The 25,338-nt window shown below is 41.4% G+C and overlaps 1 protein-coding gene across 6 annotated transcripts in view; it reads left to right on the forward strand.

The window, feature by feature from the left end:
- NPAS3 (neuronal PAS domain protein 3) overlaps positions 1 to 25,338 on the forward strand; it is a 475,522-nt gene that overhangs the window by 367,477 nt on the left and 82,707 nt on the right. For 5 of the 6 annotated variants that reach the window (XM_088456533.1, XM_088456536.1, XM_088456537.1 and 2 more), the window contains one exon: positions 21,155 to 21,329. In XM_088456533.1, the coding sequence (XP_088312659.1) occupies positions 21,155 to 21,329 (175 nt within the window). Of the gene's footprint in view, positions 1 to 14,058; positions 14,128 to 21,154; positions 21,330 to 25,338 lie in introns of those variants that run through there. The other variant, XM_088456540.1, reaches the window with a different exon arrangement.

Below are 25,338 nucleotides of genomic sequence, written 5' to 3' on the forward strand. Positions count from 1 at the left end.
CAGTCTGTGCACAGGGCACACAGTGACATTGGTGTGAGTGGTGGGTGAATAGGATAGGCTGCATAGTAGACTGTGCACAGGGCACACAGTGACATTGGTGTGAGTGGTGGGTGAATAGGACAGGCTACATAGCAGTCTGTGCACAGGGCACACAGTGACATTGGTGTGAGTGGTGTGTGAATAGGACAGGCTACATAGCAGTCTGTGCACAGGGCACACAGTGACATTGGTGTGAGAGGTGGGTGAATAGGATAGGCTACATAGCAGTATGTGCACAGGGCACACAATGACATTGGTGTGAGTGCTGGGTGAATAGGATAGGCTACATAGCAGTCTGTGCACAGGGCACACAGTGACATTGGTGTGAGTGGTGGGTGAATAGGATAGGCTACATAGCAGTCTGTGCACAGGGCACACAGTGACATTGGTGTGAGTGGTGTGTGAAGGCGCTGCTGCCACCAGTCTGTGTAGCACTGCTGTGCACGTGGGCCACTCCAATGACTGGACCCCTATCCAAAGCAATACAACTAGAACACCTCAAATAAAAAATATTTGTCAGCAGCCATTTAATCATGGGTAAAGCCGCGGGCAACAACTAGTGCTAAATATATCTGCATATATTACTATAACTATATTACTATAACACAAAATATAATGAAAGTATCAATTTTGCCATGATACCCAACAGAGACTGGATTGAACAATGTTTCAGCAGCACATAGTTTGTACATATTGTAGCTCTGTAACAAATGCAACATTGTATGGCATGAATTAAGGCAAGAAAGGCAGGCCAGCAGAGCAGTGTAAGTCCATTAGTGTGATGGTCAGTAATAAAGCAGTCCATTAGTGTCTGGAAAATGGGGTAATATGGTTGTCCAGCTAAGTGATGCAGTACAGGCTAGAAAGACAATCAAGCTGGGTGGAAAGGGACTGAGTATAGAGTTAATCAATAAGTTACATTGAGCTGAATAGAGAGTTTGCTGTTGTGCAGAGTATGGAATTTGAGTACTACACATTGGCAGATAATTACGGTGTTAGGTCTGTGCATGGTTTACAAATAGTACAGCAATGTGTGTCACAATGTAAATGTAGGGGCAGTGTTGATGTGCTCAGAGGTACAGTTGTGTGGAAATAGACATGATTGTATGATTATACTATTACAGTGTGCATTATTCAGAATTATGGGGAGTGCTTGTAATGTCTGCTTGCTAGGTCTTCATTTACAGTTTTGGTGGTATATTAAAGGAACACAGGGTATGTATATTTTAAACAGTACAGCATAATTATAGTGGGCAAGGGTCATGCGTTTCATAGTCAGGGAAGAGAGGCCATTGATTGTGAGCAGTGAGGGATACTGTTGGTATAAGAGGTATACAGGCAGTCCAGCAGGTTGATGGTGTGCAAGATAATAAAGCAGACCCATAGTCTGTGTTCTACCCTCACGCCCAGCTGCAGATCGAGCCTGCCTGTCAGTGCATTGGCATTTGCCTGTAATTGAGACGTGTGTGTTTTCCTTGTTGAACAGATGGCAGAGCGTGTGTGCTCAGGGAGCTTGCTAAACTATTGCTGCCTTCCCTGGGCCAGCACAGAACCAGCTCCTGGGTCCCCGCCACAGGCGAAGGCTCCTGTGCCAAGAGAGCATATGCCCACAGAAAGCCTGGGTCTTTCAGGGAATTGTCACATCTGGAAGATCCAGGGGAATGACATTTTCTGAGCTCCGACAGACTCTTCTTCATAGTTCAGTGTATTGGAGGCCATTATATTATATTTATATACTATATGGCTACGTTTCACCTATAAAGTCTTTCTGAGTCACACACCTCTTTCCTTATGTCACAGTGTGTATGTGTGTAATTAAACCACTGATCACCCCACCACCACTTAAAAAAGGCAGCATAATAAATACAGATAAAGTGTTGTTGTTCACTTTAGAAAACCCTTTCTTACCAGTAACTTCCCACTATCCTCCACTCAACAGGCGATTCCTCTCCTCTGGGACTCTTACGGTTACTATATAATTGCAGAGCTTTTTAGTTCATAAATCCTGACTAGTAGAAGTAAGAAAGCGATCTGTAATTGCCAACTTTACTGATCTCTGTACACTGTATGCTTAGTAAACTGTTATTAATCTAATATACACTTAATGCAATGTTAAATAAAACATTATGAAGGTTATCATTATACTGTAAACTAAATTATTCTACAACAATGCAGACCCCTGACTAATTTACTCTCTACTGTTTGCTTCATATTCCACAATCTATACATTTACATTTAAGTTCATCTTTAAAATATCTAATATGCAGTTAATACTATGTTTACTATAACACAAAGTAGACTGTCTAGTATGCAGTTAATACTATGTTTACTATAACACAAAGTAGACTGTCTAATATGCAGTTAATACTATGAGGGTTATTCAAAAAGTAGTGCTAAATGCTCACAACTAAAATTTTATTATAGATACAGATTTTAAAATTTGCAGTAAAATACTTTGAAGTCTTAGTAACAGAATGACTCTACTCAAAATATTCACCATCTGCCCTCAAACATTTTCTCCACCTCTCAACCCAAGCTGTGAATCCACTTTGGAAAAATTCTAGTAGTTGGTTTTTGACCCAGGAACGTATGACGATTTTAACAACCTCTATGTCTTCAAAATGTTGACCCCGGAGACAGTATTTGAGAGGGCCAAACAGATGAAAGTCAGAAGGGGCCAAAGCAGGACTCTATGGTGGATGTGGCATTATTGCCCACCCCATTTTGGCAATGGCCGCAGATGTTGCCATCGAAGTGTGAGGTCTGGCATTGTCGCGGTGTAAGATAACATTTGACAGTGGAATTGTTGACCTTTTTTTGCGGATGGCTTCTTTCAGCTTCTTAAGTGTAATAATGTATCGATCACTGTTGATTGATTGGTTTGGTTCCAAGTAATCGATGAGAATAACACCTCAGCAATCCCAGAAGAATGTGGCCATAACTTTGTTTATGGATCGCTGTGATTTAAACTTTTTTGGCCTCGGTGAACTTGGGTGTTTCCATTGTTTTGATTGGGCCTTTGTTTCTGGGTCATAAAGGAATACCCAGGTCTCATCTCCTGTAATTACATTTTCCAAAAACGTCTCAGGGTTGGCTTCAAAGTTGGTCAAAAGGTCATTGCACACATCCACCCTCTGGGCCTTATGATCCCTGGTTAATTGCTTTGGAACCCATTTAGCACACACTTTACGATATCCCAAATCATTGATTAGTGTTTCTACAGTGCCATGGCTACATTCCAGTTCATCACTGATATCTCTGATGGTCTGATGGTCACACTACGGTCTTTCTGAATCATGGCATCGACTTTGTGTTGGTTCTCTGCTGTCACTGCAGTTGATGGTCTGCCACCACGAGGTTTGTCGCACATGGACGATTCACCCGAATGAAAAAACTTCATCCACCTTCTGACATTGCTATAGTCAATTGTACGCTCACCATACACTTTTTTCAGTCTTCTGTGGATTTCTGTAGCACTGCAGCCTTTTTTTTCCAGAAATTCAATGATGGCTCTTTGTTTCATCTTGGATTCCATGGTATTTCTTGGACTACCTAAACAAAAATACATATATAGCTAGCAGACATATTAAACTACAAACTGACAAAGTTTCAAATACATTTTGCATATTATTTTAGAGTTATGAGCATTTAGGATTACTTTTTGGACAACCCTCATATGTTTACTATAACACAAAGTAGACTGTCTAATATGCAGTTAACATTTGATTTACTTAAATACAAACTGAACCATATTATCATTATTGTTATTAAGCGGCACATTTATTAATGATCGCATTCGCGAAGCGATCTGGGCATCATATTACCACCCATGATCGCATAGCAATATGCGATCATAGTGCTGATATGTATTATTGTGCTGGATAATACATATCAGCACTATGATCGCATATTTCTATGCGATCATGGGCAATATGCGATGTGTCCGGAGTGTTGTCAGAGCTACTGTGCATGCACGGCCGCCATTGCCGGGGAGGGTTCCAGGGAAATCTCTGCCGGCTAATTATGCGAAGTGGCGTTAGCTGCGGGGGCCAATATCCGGAATGCTTCGCATTCTGGAAATTGGTAAATATGGCATCATTGCATCCCCCATAGAAACCTATGGGGGATACCTGTGCCGGCAGGAATGGAGATATCTGCTGCAGTCCCTCCTTCATACATGGGAGTGATACTAAATATTTGCGGTTACCACATGAAAATGGATATTTTCAGTGTATAATCCAAAAATATTTCATGATAAATGGGTCCCTAAGAGATATATATATATATATATATATTGCCAGCATACTCTGCAGCGCATTACAATTACGCTGTACAGTTAAGGCTACATTACTATAATGCCTTCTGTAACATATTGACTAACACTCATTACTTTATAATATAATGTGGTACTTATGTTTTCCCTGATAATACAACACATAAGTGACATTTCAGGTTTTACAATGTACTGCAGGGTTTTTGTTTATTTAAAAGCACATGCCATATGTTATGTATTATCAAGTCCATATCCTCATGCAGCAGCCAAATTCCATTTTTTTAAACAATTTTGGAGATATTCAGAAACTGTCTGAAATGCAGGTAATGTAATTCTGCCATTGTCCAATTAGTGCTTATCTGGGTGCTTCACTTCCAGAGTCACTGTGGGGGTTTTCAGGGGGATTGTATCCTGATCATGTCTATCCTGGAGTTGTAATTGTGCCCTTCTCAACTCATGACCAGATAAATGTACCATGCAATAATGTGTGTAGCATAATCTGCAGAATGAAGACTGCTTATATGGCAAGAACAGAGCCGTAACTAGACTTTTTTGGTGCCCTGTGCCAGAAAGAGCATTGGCGCCCCCCTCATTTTTCAAAGGGACATAATGCACCCAAAAAAGGGCCATGGCTTCATGGGGAAGGGACAGGGAAGAGATAGGAGAGGCCAGGAGATGCTGGGGATGAAATAAGAGGAAGCTACAAGCAAGAATGATAATAAACAGACATTTGACAGACCCAAACAGCGCCCCCTGACCTGTGGTGTCCTGTGCAATGGCACCGGCCGCACTACCCTAGCTATGGCCCTGGGCAAGCCCCTGTCAGGTTTGACCCCAATGTCCAGCTACTAATGTATGTCGACATGGCCATGTCAACAATGCAATTTTATGGTATACCTAAAGGCACGTATCCACTACACGAGTGTAGAACGACTGTACGATTACAACATCGTAATCGTTCATCATACTGTGCAGTGAATATTGTGCCCACCCACACTGAACGATATGTTGTTCAGTGCAGGCACCCTCCCTCATCCCCGAACATGCACAACCTGTCGATATCGGCAGGTTGGCCAGCATGTTCTGGCGATGACAAATAGCTACAATGACCAGAGGGAGCGAGCATCGCTGGTCGTTGCCGGCATATTCACTGCACGATTAATGAACGATTGAACGATAACGATGTCATAATCGTTCAATCGTTCATTTTGATCGTGTAGAGGATATGCACCTTAACTCTAATGCTCACTGTCGACATTTTGTCCATGTCGACATATTCCAGATGTGAACATGATAGATTGCACATTTTAACCACATCAACTGATCAACATCATAACTTTCAGCATTCTGGAGCTGACCTTATGAATGTCGACATAGTTGTTGCCTGCACGTTATAATAACATAAGCGTAAAATAGGCTAAACATACATACTAAACATGCTGTGTAGAGCTCATGTGAATATTTGCAATGCTCATGTCACAATTTGTAACTTTTATTCAGTGGATGAGCACCAAGGATCAGTGATGGTGATATCCATCATCCTAGTTTGTATGTCATGTACCATCCCCTGTTAGGTGAACAGCAATACTGTTATAATTCCATATTCTCCTGCAGTAAATACTGAGCAAGTTACATTTGCAGGATTTTTAATAATCAATAGCGAGGGCAAGTGGTGCCAAACTATTGCAGATTTGTTCCTCAGAATCTCCAAACATTGATACTATGCGAGCTGTTTAAGACAGTAATAAAATGTTTTATTACTCTGCCATTTCTAATACTGCAAAGGCCCCTACACACTAGACGATATTTTGAAGGATATGGCCGATTCCGATGCATCGGAACACCAGATCATTGAAATCGTCAAATGTGTACGCAATATGCGCGCTCCGGCGGCGTTCATCGCATCTGCAGATCTTTTGTGCATGCAGGAAGACCTGTCAATCTCATTAACGATTCCCCACAGATCGTGCAGTGGTTACCTTATATAGTTAATGATCTAACCACCAAACAATGCAAGCTATATAGTTTGGCCGATTGCACAGTGTGTGCACTAGATCGTTTACTCGGGAGTTCAAGGGAAATCGTTGACAACATTGCATCATTTGTATGTCGTCTAGTCTGTACCTAGCTTTACACTGGTAATAAGAGAGAGAGAGAGAGAGATACTGTATGTTTATACTTTGAAATTATAGTGAAAATAGACATTGTGGTTAGCAGCAAATCTCAGCCCCGTGCCCCGTATTAAAAATTCTGCACCTAATCATTTTGTCAATGAAAAGACATAAATTGCTCTTAAGAGAAGAAAAAATATTTTTTTGCGGCAGATTGTGCTAAAGTTTTTGTATTTTCACATTGTTTTGATCTATGTGTTATAACTTATACCCAGTTAAATGTCACCATATATTGAATATTGAGCGTGTTGTACCTGGTAAATGAAGCAGAATTGCAGAACTGTTTTCAGTTTTCTCTATTTATTGGCATAAACCAGTACAGAAGAAGAGTGTTATTTACTGCATCACATACGCTGTTGCTTGTAGGGAAGCATGCAGGAATTTATCTTGCTCGCCTACTTTAAACGAAAACCCTGCAGAAATGCTAATGATAAAAAAAAAACCCAAGCAGATTTGCAAAGTGCAGAAGAAGCGATGAGCAGAGATTTGAGGCAGGAGAGGAAATTGCCAGATCCAGGAAGAGGGGCGTAGAATTCCCAGGACACAGTTCACTGGCTGTATTATCAGCGAGCTACGTTCAGATGTCTCACTGCGCGTCCGACAAGGGCATTCTGAAAAGCAAATAGGGGACCAGGCGAGGAAATTGATTTCTCAGGGGCTGCGAGCCTTCCCCTCCTCACTAGAAGAGCCGGGCACATGGCCGCCAATGGCTGGGAGCTGTCCAAGTGCTGAAGAGAGATAATGCCAGCGATCCCCGGGGAATCTTATCGCTCAGCGCAGGGCCTGACTTTCAGAGTCAAGGTTCCTATGTTCCCGTTGCTTTGGGGAGGAGACAGGTGTATTTGTGACATAAGCCCAGTCGTGGAGGGGTAATTGCTGGCCTGGAAGGGGGGAGGAGGGGAGGGGTGTTAACCAATTCATTCTGAATGTGTTGCAAAGTAAATAAGTGAATTACAGCTAAAGAGATTGCAGGTGCAAAATGACAGCTCAAACCGTTTATTTATGTTACAATAGCATTTAAACTACTATATAAATCACTATATATATATATATATATATATATATATGTATAAGAAGTTGATCAGGTCTATGTTCGTTTAATTCAGATATTACCCTCCTTTACCTGTGTAAGTAAACAGTCTTAACACATAGAACATAAAATGTTAAATCTGGCAAGAGGCGCAAGCTTATATCCACCCTCCATTCCTAAATGTTATTCCTGCCATCCCCCACCCACTCTTGTCTTCTCCATTCTCAGGTGATAAATGAGCACATGCTGGCTGCAGTAATTCATATTTCATCCTGATGACACCTGCTGATCATTGGTGTTAGAGATTCTAATATTAAACATGTCAACAGGAAGCTGCATTTTCCCACAGTGGGGCGGACAATGCGGGTATGCAGCTGGCAGATACTGTGGCTTGGGAGTGCTGTATGTAGTATTTTATCATTTCTGCACCCTATAAAAACAATCTTGCTGCAAAGTTCATGGTGAATACGTTTTTTTGTTTTTTTTTACTCAACTTCAGATCTCACGTTTAGCTAAAGAGCAAAGTGTTGCCTTGATAAATAATAGATATCCCAGTTCAATGCAATCTGTAATCAGAATGATGTTATAGCCAGCACCTTCTCACTGCATTGTGGGTTGTTTCTCTGTTACTTTTTCCACTGCACTTCTGTGTTCAACACTGCACAGTATCCTGGCAAAGCAAAATATAATCAGCTGGAGCAAAGTTGCTGCGCTATGCAGTTTTACGTAATTGTTTTTAATAATGGTCAAAATCAATGGATGTACACAAGCACATAAGTATAGTGAGCAGAAGAATATAGTACATGTTATTTAATGTTTGGCTTTATTTTAGGCTGGCCATCCACTATACAATTTTCTGTCAGATATCTGTCCAATCTGGCTGGTTGGAATGAAAACCTGGTAATGTATGGGAGCAAATGACAGTCGATCAAATGGTTTTAAACACTGAAAAAAAAATTGTTAAAATTGGTTAAATTTGTGTGTTTTAACCAATCTGCCTGAACAACCATTTTTGGCTATTTTCCAGTGTTTGTGAGCAAATGGACGATTGTCATTGCTCCCATACATTACCAGGTTTTCATTCCAACCAGCCAGATTGGCCAGATATCTGACAGAAAATTGTATAGTGGATGCCCAACAGTTTAGCCTCTAAAACAAGATAAATGAAAGTAAACAATGTTGTCATTTCAGAGAGTTAATTCTAATATTGTAGTTAGTTACACTAATACTTAAACTTGGTTATGGAATACTGCTGCTTGACAAACTTTTGTGTCGTCTGTGTTCTTGTCAACGAGAAGTTGTGTTATGTAACAATTTAGCAAATCAAGGCTGTTCTAATGATAGTTTGTATAGTAATGATTAGGTTATTTATAATGAACTTTTTCTCTGCTGTTTTGCTCTTAGTGGTTGGGTTTCATGTGGTGCTAGCATAAACCGGCCTGTACGTGTTGTACATTCTCAGGTAGCAAAGGGCTCTTTTAGCATTGGTCCCCTGTCATCCCATGTGATCTGCCCCCTGTGACCTCTGCCCTCCACATTCTGTAATTTAGTTTTTCGGTCCCTGTCGCCCTAAGCAGAGCCTCCCGCCTGCTGCATGAATGATGTGCTAATCCATTCTCTGCCTCAGACAAGTGTATCGACCTGCTCTAAACAGACCACAGGGCTCACACTGAAATGAAAAGCTCAGCTGCACTCATTCAATGGCAAAAGCAGCAGGTTCCCTCCCACCTCTGTGCTATGGTCACTCACCTTCTAGCATCACTTCACCTACTGTCATTATTCTGTACCTTCTGCCAACTCCTCCTCACCTACTAGTCACTCCCTCACCTATTCCCCACCCCCACCCCCACATACTATCTATTGTCACCTTATATCATTGCTCCTCTACCTGCGTTTATCTCTCTTCATTTTATGGCATTATACCACAGTGTACAGCTCTACAGAGCCCATGTGGCATCTTGTAAATAAAAGATAATAATAATTCTCTCATCATTTATCGTAGCTCCATCACCATATATTAGGGCCCCACCACCTTATATCTTTCCTACATTTCCTATTATCACTGCATTACTTTCTATTGTTATTTTCTCACAAGTATCATTGTCCTCACCTATTGTCTTTTTACTTGCTTTTCATCAATGCTCTTTTACTTATTGTCATATATAAATCACCGTTCATCATTGCTCTCTCACCTATTGTCATATCATTCTACTGTCATCATTGCTACCTCTACTATTGTCATATCACTTACCTATCATCATTGTTCCTTCACCTATTGTCATATCACTTACCTGGCATCATTGCTCCCTCACCTATCCTCATACCACTCTATTCATTATTACTCTCTCACCTATTGTCATATCACTCACCTGGCATCATTGTTCCCTCACATTTTGTCATACCACTCTATTCATTATTGCTCTCTCAAGTATTGTAATTTCACTCATCTTTCATTATTACTCTCTCACCTATTGTCATATCACTCACCTTTCATTATTACTCACTTATCTATTGTCATATCACTCACCTTTCATTATTACTCACTTACCTATTGTCATATCACTCACCTTTCATTATTACTCACTTATCTATTGTCATATCACTCACCTTTCATTATTACTCACCTATTGTCATATCACTCACCTTTCATTATTACTCTCTCACCTATTGTCATATCACTCACCTTTCATTATTACTCACTTAACTATTGTCGTATCACTCACCTTTCATTACTACTCACTTATCTATTGTCATATCACTCACCTTTCATTATTACTCACTTACCTATTGTCATATCACTCACCTTTCATTACTACTCTCTTACCTATTGTCATATCACTCACCTTTCATTATTACTCACTTACCTATTGTCATACCACTCACCTTTCATTATTACTCTCACCTATTGTCATATCACTTACCTGGCATCATTGCTCCCTCACCTATCCTCATACCACTCTTTTCATTATTACTCTCTCACCTATTGTCATATCACTCACCTGGCATCATTGTTCCCTCACCTTTTGTCATACCACTCTATTCATTATTGCTCTCTCACCTATTGTAATTTCACTCATCTTTCATTATTACTCTCTCACCTATTGTCATATCATTCACCTTTCATTATTACTCACTTATCTATTGTCATATCACTCACCTTTCATTATTACTCACTTATCTATTGTCATATCACTCATCTTTCATTATTACTCTCACCTATTGTCATATCACTCACCTTTCATTATTACTCACTTATCTATTGTCATATCACTCACCTTTCATTATTACTCACTTATCTATTGTCATATCACTCACCTTTCATTATTACTCACTTATCTATTATCATATCACTCATCTTTCATTATTACTCTCTCACCTATTGTCATATCACTCACCTTTCATTATTACTCGCTTATCTATTGTCATATCACTCACCTTTCATTATTACACACTTACCTATTGTCATATCACTCACCTTTCATTACTACTCTCTTACCTATTGTCATATAACTCAATTTTCATTATTTCACTCTTACCTATTGTCATATCACTCACCTTTAATTAGTACTCTCTTACCTATTGTCATATCACTCACCTTTCATTATAACTCTCTTACCTATTGTCATATCACTCACCTTTCATTATTACTCTCTCACCTATTGTCATATCACTCATCTTTCATTATTACTCACTTAAATATTGTCATATCACTCACCTTTCATTATTACTCTCTCACCTATTGTCATATCACTCATCTTTCATTATTACTCTCTCACCTATTGTTATATCACTCATCTTTCATTATTACTCACCTATTGTTATATCACTTACCTTTCATTAGTGCTCTCTTACCTATTGTCATATCACTCACCTTTCATTATTACTCTCTTACTTATTGTCATATCACTCACCTTTCATTATTACTCTCTTACCTATTGTCATATCACTTACCTTTCATTAGTGCTCTCTTACCTATTGTCATATCACTCACCTTTCATTATTACTCTCTTACCTATTGTCATATCACTCACCTTTCATTATTACTCTCTTACCTATTGTCATATCACTCACCTTTCATTATTACTCTCTTACCTATTGTCATATCACTCACCTTTCGTTATTACTCTCTCACCTATTGTTATATCACTCACCTTTCGTTATTACTCTCTCACCTATTGTTATATCACTAACCTTTCATTATTACTCTTACCTATTGTTATATCACTCACCTTTCATTATTACTCTTACCTATTGTTATATCACTCACCTTTCATTATTACTCTTACCTATTGTTATATCACTCGCCCTCCATTATTATTCTCTTACCTTTTGTCACATCACTTAAATTTCGTCATTGCTCCCTCACCTTTTGTCATATCACTCACCTGTCATCATTGCTCCCTCACTATTGTCATATCACTCACCTGTCGTCATTGCTCCCTCACCTATTGTTATATCCAATCACCTTTCATCCTTGCTCCCTCTAGTATTGTCATATAACTCACTTGTTATCATTGCTCCCTCACTATTGTCATATAACTCACCTGTTATCATTGCTACCTCACTATTGTCATATAACTCACCTGTTATCATTGCTCCCTCACTATTGTCATATAACTCACCTGTTATCATTGCTCCCTCACTATTGTCATATAACTCACCTGTTATCATTGCTCCCTCACTATTGTCATATAACTCGCCTGTCATCGTTGCTCCCTCACTATTGTCATATAACTCACCTGTAATCATTGCTCCCTCACTATTGTCATATAACTCACCTGTAATCATTGCTCCCTCACTATTGTCATATAACTCACCTGTAATCATTGCTCCCTCACTATTGTCATATAACTCACCTGTTATCATTGCTCCCTCACTATTGTCATATAACTCACCTGTTATCATTGCTCCCTCACTATTGTCATATAACTCACCTGTTATCATTGCTCCCTCACCTATTGTTGTTACTCAGCCTCACTTTTTGCTGTTCCTTCACCTACTGTCATCTCTTCTAACTTAAGTCATCATCTTTTTCTAAATTTAACTTTCAGAGCAATCAGTATTTAACCCCACATCCTCATGTGTCCTGTCTTTCTCTCTCCACGTATGCCCAGCCTGTACCTAAAACGTGTCTTCCTAAATAATTTATTATCTTGCAGCTTGCTGTCATTTACACTTATTCATGTATATTCACACACATGTATACCATATTCTTTATTACCCCCTTCCCTTGTCCTTCTAAATGTCAAATTTTTTCTCTATTTCTGTTATTTTCTTGTTCATGTTTTCTCTGCAAAGCTCCCCATGGTCTTTCTCTTTCCTGAATTTACACCCACCTGGCCTCCCTCCTGGTTGAGCTGGTTCTCAGTCAGAGAAGGCGGGATGGTGTGGTACCGTCAGCCCCTTTGCAGCGAATGCTCAGCCCTGATATTTGTTTGTGTAAATGGAATGAATGATACTAGGCACGAGCTGTGCCAGATGGGTAATAAAGATTCAAGCCGAGAATATTATACCCAGCTCAGCGTGTGAAAACAAACAGTTAGACTGCCAGCCAGAGACGGCTCTGTACACACATATATCATCTAATGCAACACACACACTGGAAACGCCATATGTATGAATCATTCTACCATAGATTTATGTTCACACATATATGTCATGGCTCATATGCAGGCGTGCACTGTACACATTAATGTATCACTATTCAGGTAGATTAAGAAAAATCTTCATACTATCTATCCTGAATTGCATACACTTTTATATGTTTTTTTTCAAGGATTCTATAAATTGTGGGCAATGTATTCATTTTTTGAGGTAAATATGACTATAATAAAAGACCTAACCAGAGAAGTGGAGCCATGTTTTCCAATTTTTCTTTCTACTATACGGCAGCATAGGCAACAACCGGATCCCACAGGAAAGGCAGGAAACGCTTTTAAATATTAACTTTATTAAGATGCGAATCTGTCTATCTGTACATACACATTCCTACAGGTCCTGTCTGTCCTAGAATAAATAAATGTGTTTTTAAGATTTTTTGTTTTTATTAGACAGACATTGGCTTTTCTAAAGAAGTTCCTGAAAATAAATGCACTTATCTAATGTACAAATATTCATCTATGAATGATTTTAATAAAATGCACTATATGACTTTTGCGTGTGTGTGTGTATATATATATATATAATATATATATATATATATATATATATATACTGTATGTGTGTATGTGTGCATATATAATATCCAGTATATATACAGTCCAATAGGGCGGCACTCCAGCAATCAATATCAGCGTCCTCCGTGCCCTCCGTAAACAGACTCAGCCTGTGGATCCAAATATCAGCACATGGACGGCGGCACTCAGGTATATATAGTCACCACAACGCAGGTAAGTATGATCGTACTTATCTGCGTTGTGGTGACTATACCTGAGATTGTGTGTGTGTACTGTGTGTGATTGTATATGTGTGTATATATATATATATATATATATATGAGCCCCGAGTTCTTTTGGAAAACAGCAGTATAAACGAGTGCAGTGTCAGGAGCAGCAGAAGGACCATCGATCGAGAAGGCCCGTTGGTACCAGGATACTGAGAGGATTCCTGCTAGGGTTGATGAGTATTTGTGATATGTCAGATATTCTGTAATTCGATGTACATGCAGTCCTTGTGGGAGTAGGAATAGTGCATTGACGTTAATATACTAAATGTGTCTTGTCTTCTTTTTCACTTTACATACACTGTTACACTCACACATAATGAAGGAGTGTGGCAGTTCATGAAATGATGCTAAATGATGACAAATACTGTGTGCCAGGTTGGACTAAGGTTTCAGTCTGGGCGACTAGATTTTGCTGTAGTCTGCTCTATAGTTTGATTGCGACTAACTCAGTCTAGACCCTGTGAGTAGCGAGAGGGAGGTTTCCAAGCTGCATGTAGCAGTAATCCAGTTCTGTGTTGGTGGAGGAAATTTGAGAGCGCTCTTTCAGTCTTGATTGGCCAATTTAAAATCTCCCACTGTGAAGCTCAGCTCCACCACACTCTGTATCATAGGCTGTAAGAGTAGGAGATTCTGTTGCCGGTTCTGACCAGTCATACTGCAAAGCTATCACTGCACGGCATATGTATTCGGGTGAATTGCCCTTCCTGGGGAGGGCAGAGCTGTAGGTCCTGGCCTGATTATGTAGCTTATGACACTTTCCATGTCTGGTATCACCGGAGAGGGCCTGGGATGCCATTCAATAGATGGAAGCAGTCATAGAATTGTACAAGCAGTTCTTGTGCTATTGAAAGGCATAACTGAAAGCCCACAGTGATAAGACCCTAGTGGTGTTAGCTCTATGCCAGGATTTTGCGTTTAGCGAGCAATGTGTATAGATTACTCACATTGTGGAAAGCACACTAATATTCATCCAGCCCATTTGGCTATCAAACCGTTCTCCCCTATAATATTATTATTGATTAGAGGAACTACTGTGTGGCAGAACTGAATTGAGGCACTACTATGACATTCTATGAATTGGAGAATTGGATGGCACTACTCTGTGGCATACTATAAATTGGGCACTACTCTGTGGCATACTATGAAATTGGGGGCGCGACAGTGTGGCATGCTAGGCATTTGGGGGCACTACAGTGTAGCATACTGTACATTTATTGGCCAGGGGGGGCATGTGACAGGTCTCCTTGGCATTGAAATGCCATAGTGTGCTGGTCTGAAAGAATGTGTGGAGGTCTGAGGGGCATTAAAGAGTTATGTGTGTTGGTCAGTACAAGTTTTCATATATTTTGGTTGGGGGCGATGTTTTGGCTCCCAAAACTTATCGACCCCCAGATTTGTTTAGTATATTATATCAGCAACAGATATTCACTGAGGAATAGGATGGCCACTTCTCATATATATGTGTTTGTATAAATTAGGGATGTGCAGGCTCAGATAGGTTCGAGTTTGCACGTGGAGTTCGGATTTTTCCCTCCAAAAAAACGGAACTCAGAAAGAGGCAAAACGTCATCTTGCACGGACGGACATCATCCAGGAATGATGATGTCCGTCCGTGCAAGATGACGTTTTGCCTCTTTCTGAGTTCCGTTTTTTTGGAGGGAAAAATCCGAACTCCACGTGCAAACTCGAACCTATCCGAGCCTGCACATCCCTAGTATAAATAAAGATTTATTGTAGCATCAATGTTTCTTTCCAGTTACGGACTGTTATCAGGACAATGATATACTTATGTGTTGTGCAACAAAGTATATATAGTGTACTTAATTGCTGCTATAAGATAGAATGCATTAATAATGTTGTGCCAGTGCTGTTTGCATGCAGTGTTGCTCTGTTACAGTAGCATTGATCTTTTTCAGTCATTTTCTCAGTGTCCTCTATAACAATGGGATTTATATTCCGACAAGATGAACAGATGTAAAAAGTTGTAATTCAATGATTATGTTGCTATCTTTGTCTCTTTTTGAGGAATTAGGTATTGCACTCATGGGAAGTCACATTTTATGCCTTGTTGGGATAATGAATATTATGGTAATATGCAGAGAATGTGAGTTTTGGAAAGTTGGGGGGAGAGGAGGCAGCAAGTAGGTCCCTTGTGCATGGTAATAAATAGGAAGTAAATTTGTCATTATAGCCTGAATCCGAATGTGCTGGGGGGTGTTCAAGGCACCAGATTTAATTAAATCCTTTTTTAATATACAGACATCTAAACTGCATAATTCCCCTGTACTGCAAATCGGAGAGCAGTATTAAGACAAACAGTCAGCGTGGATTACTAAACGTCTGCGAGTGGAGAGTCAATATGCGCAGCTTACAGAGGCCCAGAATTCTAAGCATCCCGAAACAGTTTAACCTCTGCTCAGCTGGGGATCACTGTAGGAGGATTAGTCTCCATGTTCTTCATTTATTTCTATGTCATTCATACATGTGATTCATAAATATGTACTATTCACGTAGACACCTATAACCTTCACCTGCCAAGGCGCCCACAGCAGGTACAAAATACCTGTTCCCTAAAGCACAAAGGTCTTGTCGCTTGTAAACTCTTACACAAGTGAGAAACCCATCACCTTATCCCTGCTACTACATGAACAGTATATGCACTACCACGTACATACACTTGACTCTTCACCTTGTTACAAATCACTTTGGGCACTTGCCACCTCCTGCTAATACAAACATCAATGACATGTTTTTTTATTCCTCATAAAATACACTATTAATACCTGTTCTCCTTATCATACACAAGGACATGTCATCTCTGAAGAATACCTAAATGTCAGGAATACATACCTTTTGTGTCTCTGGCAATAAAGGGCTTAATTTGAGAGAGGGTAGTAGGTGACCATCAGCAAGCTTTAAATCTCCTTGTCATAGTAAAGTCCTCTCATATGTCACTGTCCATCCCGAGTGAAAGATGACTGCCGCCACGCTTTGACTTCCCATGATGCCTTTGTCTGTGCTCCAAGTTTCATCCCTCTCAAATATAAATCATCTCTCAACAAGAGAGTTCTAATGAAACGGCTTTTCTGAAATATGTTACGTTTCCTTTTGGTCGCGTTTCAGCATTTTCCTCATGACAACTTTTGTAAGGAGGTAGAGGACATGCTCGGGTTCTTATAAGGAAACTGGCCCCTGAAGTGGAAGACCTAGTGCAATGCACAATGTCGGAGGTCTTTAACCTTGAAGGAGACACTTAAAAAGATTGTGAGCTTGTTTGAGTGCTGTTTATTTAATACACTTCTGACACATTTTCTTATATCGGAACTTGTAGGTCTTCTCTTTGTTTAGCTCAATTGGTTTTCGTTTTCTGTCTGTCTTGCCACCACGTCCTCCAACAATTCTCTCCCTTCAATAAATTCTGTCCAATATAACCTTGTCCAGGCCTTTGACAATCCCTTACACTGAAGCCCAAGTAGCTTGTCTGATACAATAACATTTTGTAAAGTTGGGCCACCATTTTTGGTAATCTCTTAAACCATAAGCAATCAGAAAAATTAATATTCTGAATATATCAACATGCAATCTACGTCTAACCCATGAATTTTACAGTATGAGCACAGCTTTTTACTAATTCTGTTTTCATTGAGAAGATAAGGCCACTTCATGCAAAATTATACCTAATACTAGTGTTACTTCCGTATAATACATACAAACTGTGATACATATCTATATATTTTTATATATAGGCAGTGTTTAACCTATCAATTTCTAAACCTGTCTAGCAGATGAAGGAATATTCCTTCAATTATTCCATTACTGGTTGCTTGGCAACCATTCTCTACCTCACCAATCAGCCCATGGTGTGCTTGTCACGTGGTCTCTGCGATTTCTCCTCCGCCATTAATTGCCTGTTTAAAAAAAAAAAAGAATCTTGATTGTATCTCGAGTTTGCCTTTTGTCCACACATCTCATTCAGTATTATTTTTGTATTCAAGAGAAATGATTACAGCCTGGACTAGAGCAAAGAGCCACTTTAGTGTACCCCACAGGTGTGCAAACAATCTGGCAGTATGTGTGAATCTGCCACTGGCTGCAGGTGGGCTCTGGCAGTGTGAAAAGGAAGATGATGGCACTGCCATTGCCTACAAATGGAGCATCTGGCATGTGCACAGGAGTCTGATAGTTTCATTCTGTATAGAATAGATGGGCAGTTGGCTTATTGTGTAAGGAATATATTTGCACAGAGATAGTGGTGGACAGTATAGGAGTAAGGATAGCAATAATGTAAGCTCTGAAATAGGAGGGATATTATGATAAAAAGTTGTCAGAGCTCTAAGTGAAAGCCTGGCACCATTATGGAAGGTGGAGTCAGTGGTAGGTTATTTGACAGGCAAGGTCATTGTTTTCGCTTATTTTTATTACTTATTATTTATTATTCAAAAAACATAAATAAAAAGGATTTTATTTGGCAGACATCAGGATAGACATATCAGCACATGCTGTGATACACGGAGAGAGCAGTGTGTAAGGTCAAAGCAATATTTAAGCAAAGCAATATACAGGAGGATATTAGAGTGAAGTGGTCTACGGTGCAGTGTCAGTAATCTGTGGTTTAAATCCATGTATGCTGTGGGATTTACTCTTGTGCGTCTCTGTGCGATTCAGAAGTCTCTGTCCTTGTCTGTGTCAGCGACCTCGATAAAACCCCAATTCCCAGCTCCTCTCCGCCAGGAAAAGAAAGGGCCCTGGAATTCATGCAAATCACATTAATTCTGGCATCTCCCTAGTGAGCTCGCTATAAACTGCAGCCTAATTAAATATTTTTTAACGATGTGAGTAATTTTTGCCACGGGGCGGATTCAGGGGGAAATTTAATATGAGATCACAAAAGCTGTTCCCAGCGTTGATTCTGTAAATTAATAACTAGGAGCCAAGTGCAGAAACATACAGACCGAGTAAGAGGATAGATGAATAGTGAAAGAACCGTCATAGATTTCCTGACATTCCAAGTACGCCTTACAGTGCTGTACACCTGTTTTAAACAAGCATTTCACTATTTCATTAGTGCTGCAACATTGTGCACACAGCAGCGCTGTAACTTTATCCAAATCCTGCTCTGAGTTTTCAATGTCATGGTGACATTAACCTGTTATGCTTCAGTATATGGTCCTGTTTGACCTGAAGATATATATATGTGTGTGTATGTGTATATATATATATGAGGGTGGTCGAATAATGTGGCCTTGGTACAGATTATTTTTTCACATAGTCTCCATACTTTTGTCTAAGTATGTGTTCCAACAGTACACCAGGGCATCTATCCTGGCATAGAAGATATCAAGTCAAGCGCCTGTATCTAGGACATGACAACTTGCTGAACTTCATCATTGGCTGCAAAACGCCTTCCACCTAGGTGCTTCTTCAATGGTCCAAAGAGATGGAAATCATTTGGTGCCAGGTCAGGGCCATAGGGAGGATGGTCCAATATCTCCCAATGGTAGCGCCATAACAACTCACGTGTGCAGTTGGCTGAGTGTGGCCTGGCGTTATCGGGGAGCAATACGACACCTGCTCGCAGCAACTCACGTCGGTTTCGACGAATTGCCATCTGCAACCGACTCAATGTGTCAGAATAGCTTACAGCATTCACAGTGTTTCTTTTGGTGAGGAAATCAACAAAAAGCACACCCTTGTGGTCCCAAAACACGGTCGCCATGACATTCTTTGCCGATGGAGTTGTTTTGAATTTCTTTGATGGTGGGGGCGTTGCGTGTTCCCATATCATGGATGCTTTCTTCGCCTCTGGTGTCACATGATGCACCCACGTTTCATTGTCTGTAACAATACGCTGCAGGATCTACTCTCCCTCTTTGTGGTACAACGTCAAGTGCACGAGAGACAATTCCGTCCTATTGGTTTTATGAACTTCTGTGAGTTGCCTCAGTGACCAGCGTGAACACTTTTTCCTGTACCCCAGTTGCTCATGAACAATGTTGTGCACAGTACCCACTGAGATGTTCAGTTCATCAGTAATATCACTAACTCGAATGTGTCTGTCCTCCTGAATCAGACCTTTAATGCAGCACAAATTGACATATCTGGTGGACGAGCTTGACTGGCGAGAACACTGATTATCTTGAACGTCTGTCCTGTCGTTATCAAAGGCAGTGTACCAAACCCTAACCTGTTTTCGTGATGTGACGTTATCACCGTACACCTCGATAAGTTGGCAATGAATTACAGCTGCTGATGTTTCCTTAGACGCAGAAATCTGAACACACTATGCACTGCAATGTTTGACCATGTTTGCGCCAGCCCCGTCATCTCACAACTGATGTTGGGACAGCATGACTGATATGAAATGCAGTGTAATGACCGCGAGGGAAAGCAGTGGTCTACCTGCTCTGGCCTGGCGGTAAATTAGAATGAAATAGAGAACATTGCACACGTGAGAGGTCTTGTTACCATACTTATTGAACCACAGACCAGGGTAAGGGTGCCATCTTCTGGGGTAAATGGTTGCTCTTGTCACACAGTAGCCAAGTAGTAGTACTCCAGTCCAGGGCCTTGATACAAGTATCCACAGGTAGTTTTATTAGCAGCACAAAAATAAACAAAATATAAAAGTAAATCTTGGCCTGTCCATCTCTACACTCAGTAATATATATTTACATAGATCAGTTCTTCTCTGCACCACCAAACGTAAGACTGAAAAGTCCTTATTGCTTATTTTATTAGGGGTTATAACCCCCCAAAAAGTCTATTTTTTAGATGTTTAAGCTTCAATTTCACACCTCTTAGAAACTATGCAGTAATACGAAACCAAGCATTGAGTAAGAGTACTGTCACACAAGTGAGTAGTGTTAATTTGGGAGATGTCTGCTGTTCTACAATATAAATCTATACAAGGCTTGTTTTCTATTAAATAGATTTTCACCACTAATTAGCTTATTAGCACCATGCATAATAAATATAATAATACCTTTAATGTATTGTACTTTATTGTCACACTATAAAAGAGTTATCAAATGGATGACTTTTGCCATAAACACCATCTCTTCTACCACTTATGTCAACCTTGCATATGAGCTGAATCAGCTTTGTTGTTTTTTTTTGCTATAAATAAGATTGTCAGTTGTCAGTTGTAAAGTTTTACTTATCTATAAAAGTCTTAACTACTATCTTATTCTCTGCAGGTGGAGCTGACTGGAAGCAGCATGTTTGACTATGTTCACCCTGGGGACCATGTAGAGACGGCGGAGCAGCTTGGCATGAAACTGCCCCCAGGCCGCGGGCTTATCTCGCAGAGTGCCAATGATGACGGTGCCAGTTCAGCATCCTCATCCTCACAGTCAGAGGCTCCTGAGCCGGGTGAGTGGGGTGCTTTTCATATATTTATATATAGAAGGTTTTCCGCTTATTGTAAGTCTATAAACATACACTTTTTATATGTCCATTTCAGGAGAGAAAAGCATGTATTCTCTGTTATAAACTTGTCACTTAGCTGATAGTGAGGCGCACTCTTGCATAAATTGGAATAACAACTTACTTTACTTGGCTGGAAATGTAAAACTACAAATCAGCGGTATTATCAAAGCAAAGCACATAATTTTCAGTTGGACTTGTATTTCTGCAAACATATCTTTAAATCTTCAGTCTTAACATACTAAGACTGTGGAATAATTGCTTAGATTTAACCATTTGAAGTGTATTCTATGTGCGCTTACTTGGCTTTTAGTTTGTGTGATTATTCTTATACCAAAGTAATTGAGTAAACTACATTTTAAAGCTTCCGGATCTCCAGGGTGCAGTAATGTATGTGCGCACATTATGTGAGCTATGAAAATCCTATTAGGTCTGTTTTGTAGAGAAAATGCAAGACAAGGGTAACGTGTGACAATATATTATATTTTATGCAAATTATGGCCATGCTGTGTTAAACTATACAGTTACAGCAAAAGGGCATGGTATACTGTAGTTGAGGACAGGAACATTTTAAGATATCAGGAAGCATGCTTATGCAGAGAAGGCTGTGACTCCATGGGTCATCCATCCAGAATTATCCCAAGTTGGGCAGTAAGAAAGGAAAAATACGTGCAGACCTTTGTCAAATAACCTAATTAAATTAGAAAACAAAAACAAGATTCTACTGAAATCTAAGAAGATAAAGAGTATTGACAGGCTGGTTATGTCATGACTTTCCAAACTGGTTTTACTCTTCATTTTGTGGCTTGTCCTTTTACTCAGCCAACAGACCTTTATAAGTTAAACCTCTAGCATCATCTGTAATAACACTCTAAAACAGGCTTTGAGCTCATTGCTTCTATTACAGAAAATGGTAAAGGAAGGGGGGTACAACCATGGTTCCATGCTCCCCCTCTCCTTCATTGTGCTCTGACGATAATTCAAGCATTAGGGGAAAATCCATTTATAAATTAAACAAAATGACTAGATATCCATCGTTCCCCAGTTCATCACGCTGTTCAAACAGCCACGAGATTGGCGTCTTGTCCCCGGCCTTCTGAGAGCCTTAGTAATTAGATCTGTGACGGATTTATCCTTTACTGATTGAAGCTTTAAATTAATTGAAGTTCCACGTTTGTGGTTTTCTTTTTTTTTTTTCTTTTTCATTGCAAGGTTTTTGCCTCCTGCATATTCTCTATGGATCAGTCTTTAGGGGAATGCTGTAGAAAAAAAAAAAAATTTTGTTGTTCTATGTATTTGAGCACAAAGGGGACAGTTTTATGGATTGAGAGGGGAATCTGAGCTTCTGTTTGTTTAGTTCCTTTACAAGTGGAGGTATCCTTCTTTCAGCCATAAATACTCCCAACACTTGCTACATGATCTTTGCTTGCCCTGGGACTAATTCAGAAGTTCCGGTATTGTTCGCAACATATTTAATTGAAATGAATAGAAATCTTAAATAACATCGCTCATAAAAGTTCCTTGTTTTTTTATTTTTTGTTCTTGTATATTTTACAGGTCTGAATGAGCAGGGCCGTAACTAGGGGTGTGCGACCTCTGCCGTCGCTGCCCCAAGACACTGCATATGGTTTGCGGAGTGTCTGGAACGGCACCCTCCAGCCTGTAGCCAGTGGCGTATCTATAATGGGCGTATCTATAATGGGTGCAGTGTGTGCCGGGCACACGGGCCCCCGAGTCCAGGGGGGCCCCGCACCACACACCCAGCACCCATATTTTTTTTTAACTTACCTGTCCGTGGTCCCGCGTTGGGTGCCGGCGCTGATCAGAACACGGGAAAATGGCCGCCGCGGCTATTTTTTCCGATGTTCCACGCATGTGCAGTAGACTCCGGGCAACCTCTAGTGCCTGGAGTCTACTAAAGCTCCGGTGGGTGGCCAGCCACGTCAGTCGGCTGCCGGCCATCGGGGGGAGAGGAGGGGGCCCTGCATGGGGAGTGCACACGGGCCCCCTCCTCTCTTAAGACGCCTCTGCCTGTAGCACTACTGCAGAGCCGCCCAGAGCATCCAAGGGATACTCCAGACAGGCACCCTGCAGAGCTGCGGCAGTGCTATTCTTCCCAGAGCCTTAGGCCCCCTAGGTGGGACGTCACAATTTCATGAGTTTAGGGGGCGGGGGGGCACGGGCAGGGGCTGGTTGGCAACTTTTATCCTTAAATAGAGATTTTATTTATTTATTATTTTTATTACCAGTTATTTATTTAGCGCATACTTATTCCGCAGCGCTTAACAGAGAATATTTGGCCATTCACATCAGTCCCTGCCCCAGTGGAGCTTACAATCTATATTCCCTATCACATGCTCACACACATACACACTAGGGTTAATTTGTGTTGGGAGCCAATTAACCTATCAGTATATTTTTGGAGTGTGGGAGGAAACCGGAGTACCCGGAGGAAACCCATGCAAGCACAGGGAGAATATACAAACTCCGCACAGATAGGGCCATGGTGGGAATCGAACCCATGACCTCAGTGCTGTGAGGCAGTAATGCTAACCATTACACCGTCTGTGCTGCCCAGATTGCGAGGTCTCGCGTGCAGACCTACCGCGAGAGCGTGTCCTAATCAATGGCTCAAATAGGGGTGTTAGTTTCAATACATACACTTAAATAAAACATTGTAAGAGGAAAATAGAATGGTGGATATTTCTCAGAACCAGAGACAATATAGGGCCCCATTTAACAACGAAACAGAATACCTTTAGCACTTAAAGAGGTTATGGTCCTCTTTCAGTATCTAACAAACAGCAGCAGGGCTGCCATCAGAAAATGTGGGGCCCGGTACTGACAAAATAGGCAGGGCCCCACCCCAGGGTATGGGACAGAAGGGGCATCACTTGGTGCGTAAACCAGTTTAAAAATTCTCAACATTTGGGCTGTGGGGGCAGTTATTATAACTGAGGGGGCGGGCACCGGGCTGGCTGGACTGGGGCAGTGCAGGGAAGACAGGCTGGCTGGACTGGGGAAGGGCACAGGGAAGGCAGGCTGCCTGGACTAGAAAGCTGGCTGGACTGGGGGCGGCGGGCAGGAAAGGCAGGCTCACTGGCTGGAATAGGGGGGCGCAGGGAACGCTGGCTGGACTGTAGGGGGAGCACAAGGAAGGTGGGCTGGACTGGGGAAGAGCAGGGAAGACAGGCTGGCTGGACTAGAATGCTGGCTCGACTTGGGGGGGCAGCGAAAGCAGGCTGGATTGGGGGGCACAGGTAATGCTGGATGAACTGGGGGTGGGGAGCAGAGAAGTATGGCTGGACTGGGGGGGTGCACGGTATGCTGGATGCAATAGAATTGGGGCGCAGGGAAGGCTGGCTGGATTGGGGCCCGGAAGACAGGGTGGGTGGCTGGCTGGCTGGCTGGACTGGTGTTGGGTGCAGGAATGGCAGGCTGGCCGGACTAGAGGGCTGGCTGGACTGGGGGGAGGGAGGGAGACAGGCAGGGAAAGCTAGCTGGCTGGATTGGGGTGGGGGCACAGGGCAGGGTTAGCATACCTTGTTTAGAGAGAGAGGGGGCCTAGGTGGCAGCAGTGCAGAATGTAGCAGGTAGAGGCAGAGCAACGGGGCCGCGGCAATTGGAATATGGAGCTGTCCGTGAGCCAATCACAGCTAGCGGAACGGCAGCTCCTGATTGGCTGCTGTTCCGCGAGCTGCTATTGGCTCACGGCCGGCTCAATACTTCATTCAAGCGCAGCCGATGCTCTGTCTCCTGTGACTGTCTGCCACCTGGTGCATTGCGCGCCGCAGCCACTCGGGCCCCATCTTTCTCCGAGTCCCGCCCTGATGGCGGCCCTGAACAGCAGTAAGACACATTCCCTAGCCCCAGTATGTCTCTGCCTCATTCCCCCAGACCCAGTGTGTGTCTCCCAGCTCCACACCCCCAGACCCAGTGCAGTGCCCTAGTAGTG

Source organism: Taudactylus pleione, unplaced genomic scaffold (genome assembly GCF_031769625.1).
Source record: "Taudactylus pleione unplaced genomic scaffold, aTauple2 ptg000707l, whole genome shotgun sequence".
NCBI lineage: Eukaryota > Metazoa > Chordata > Amphibia > Anura > Myobatrachidae > Taudactylus > Taudactylus pleione.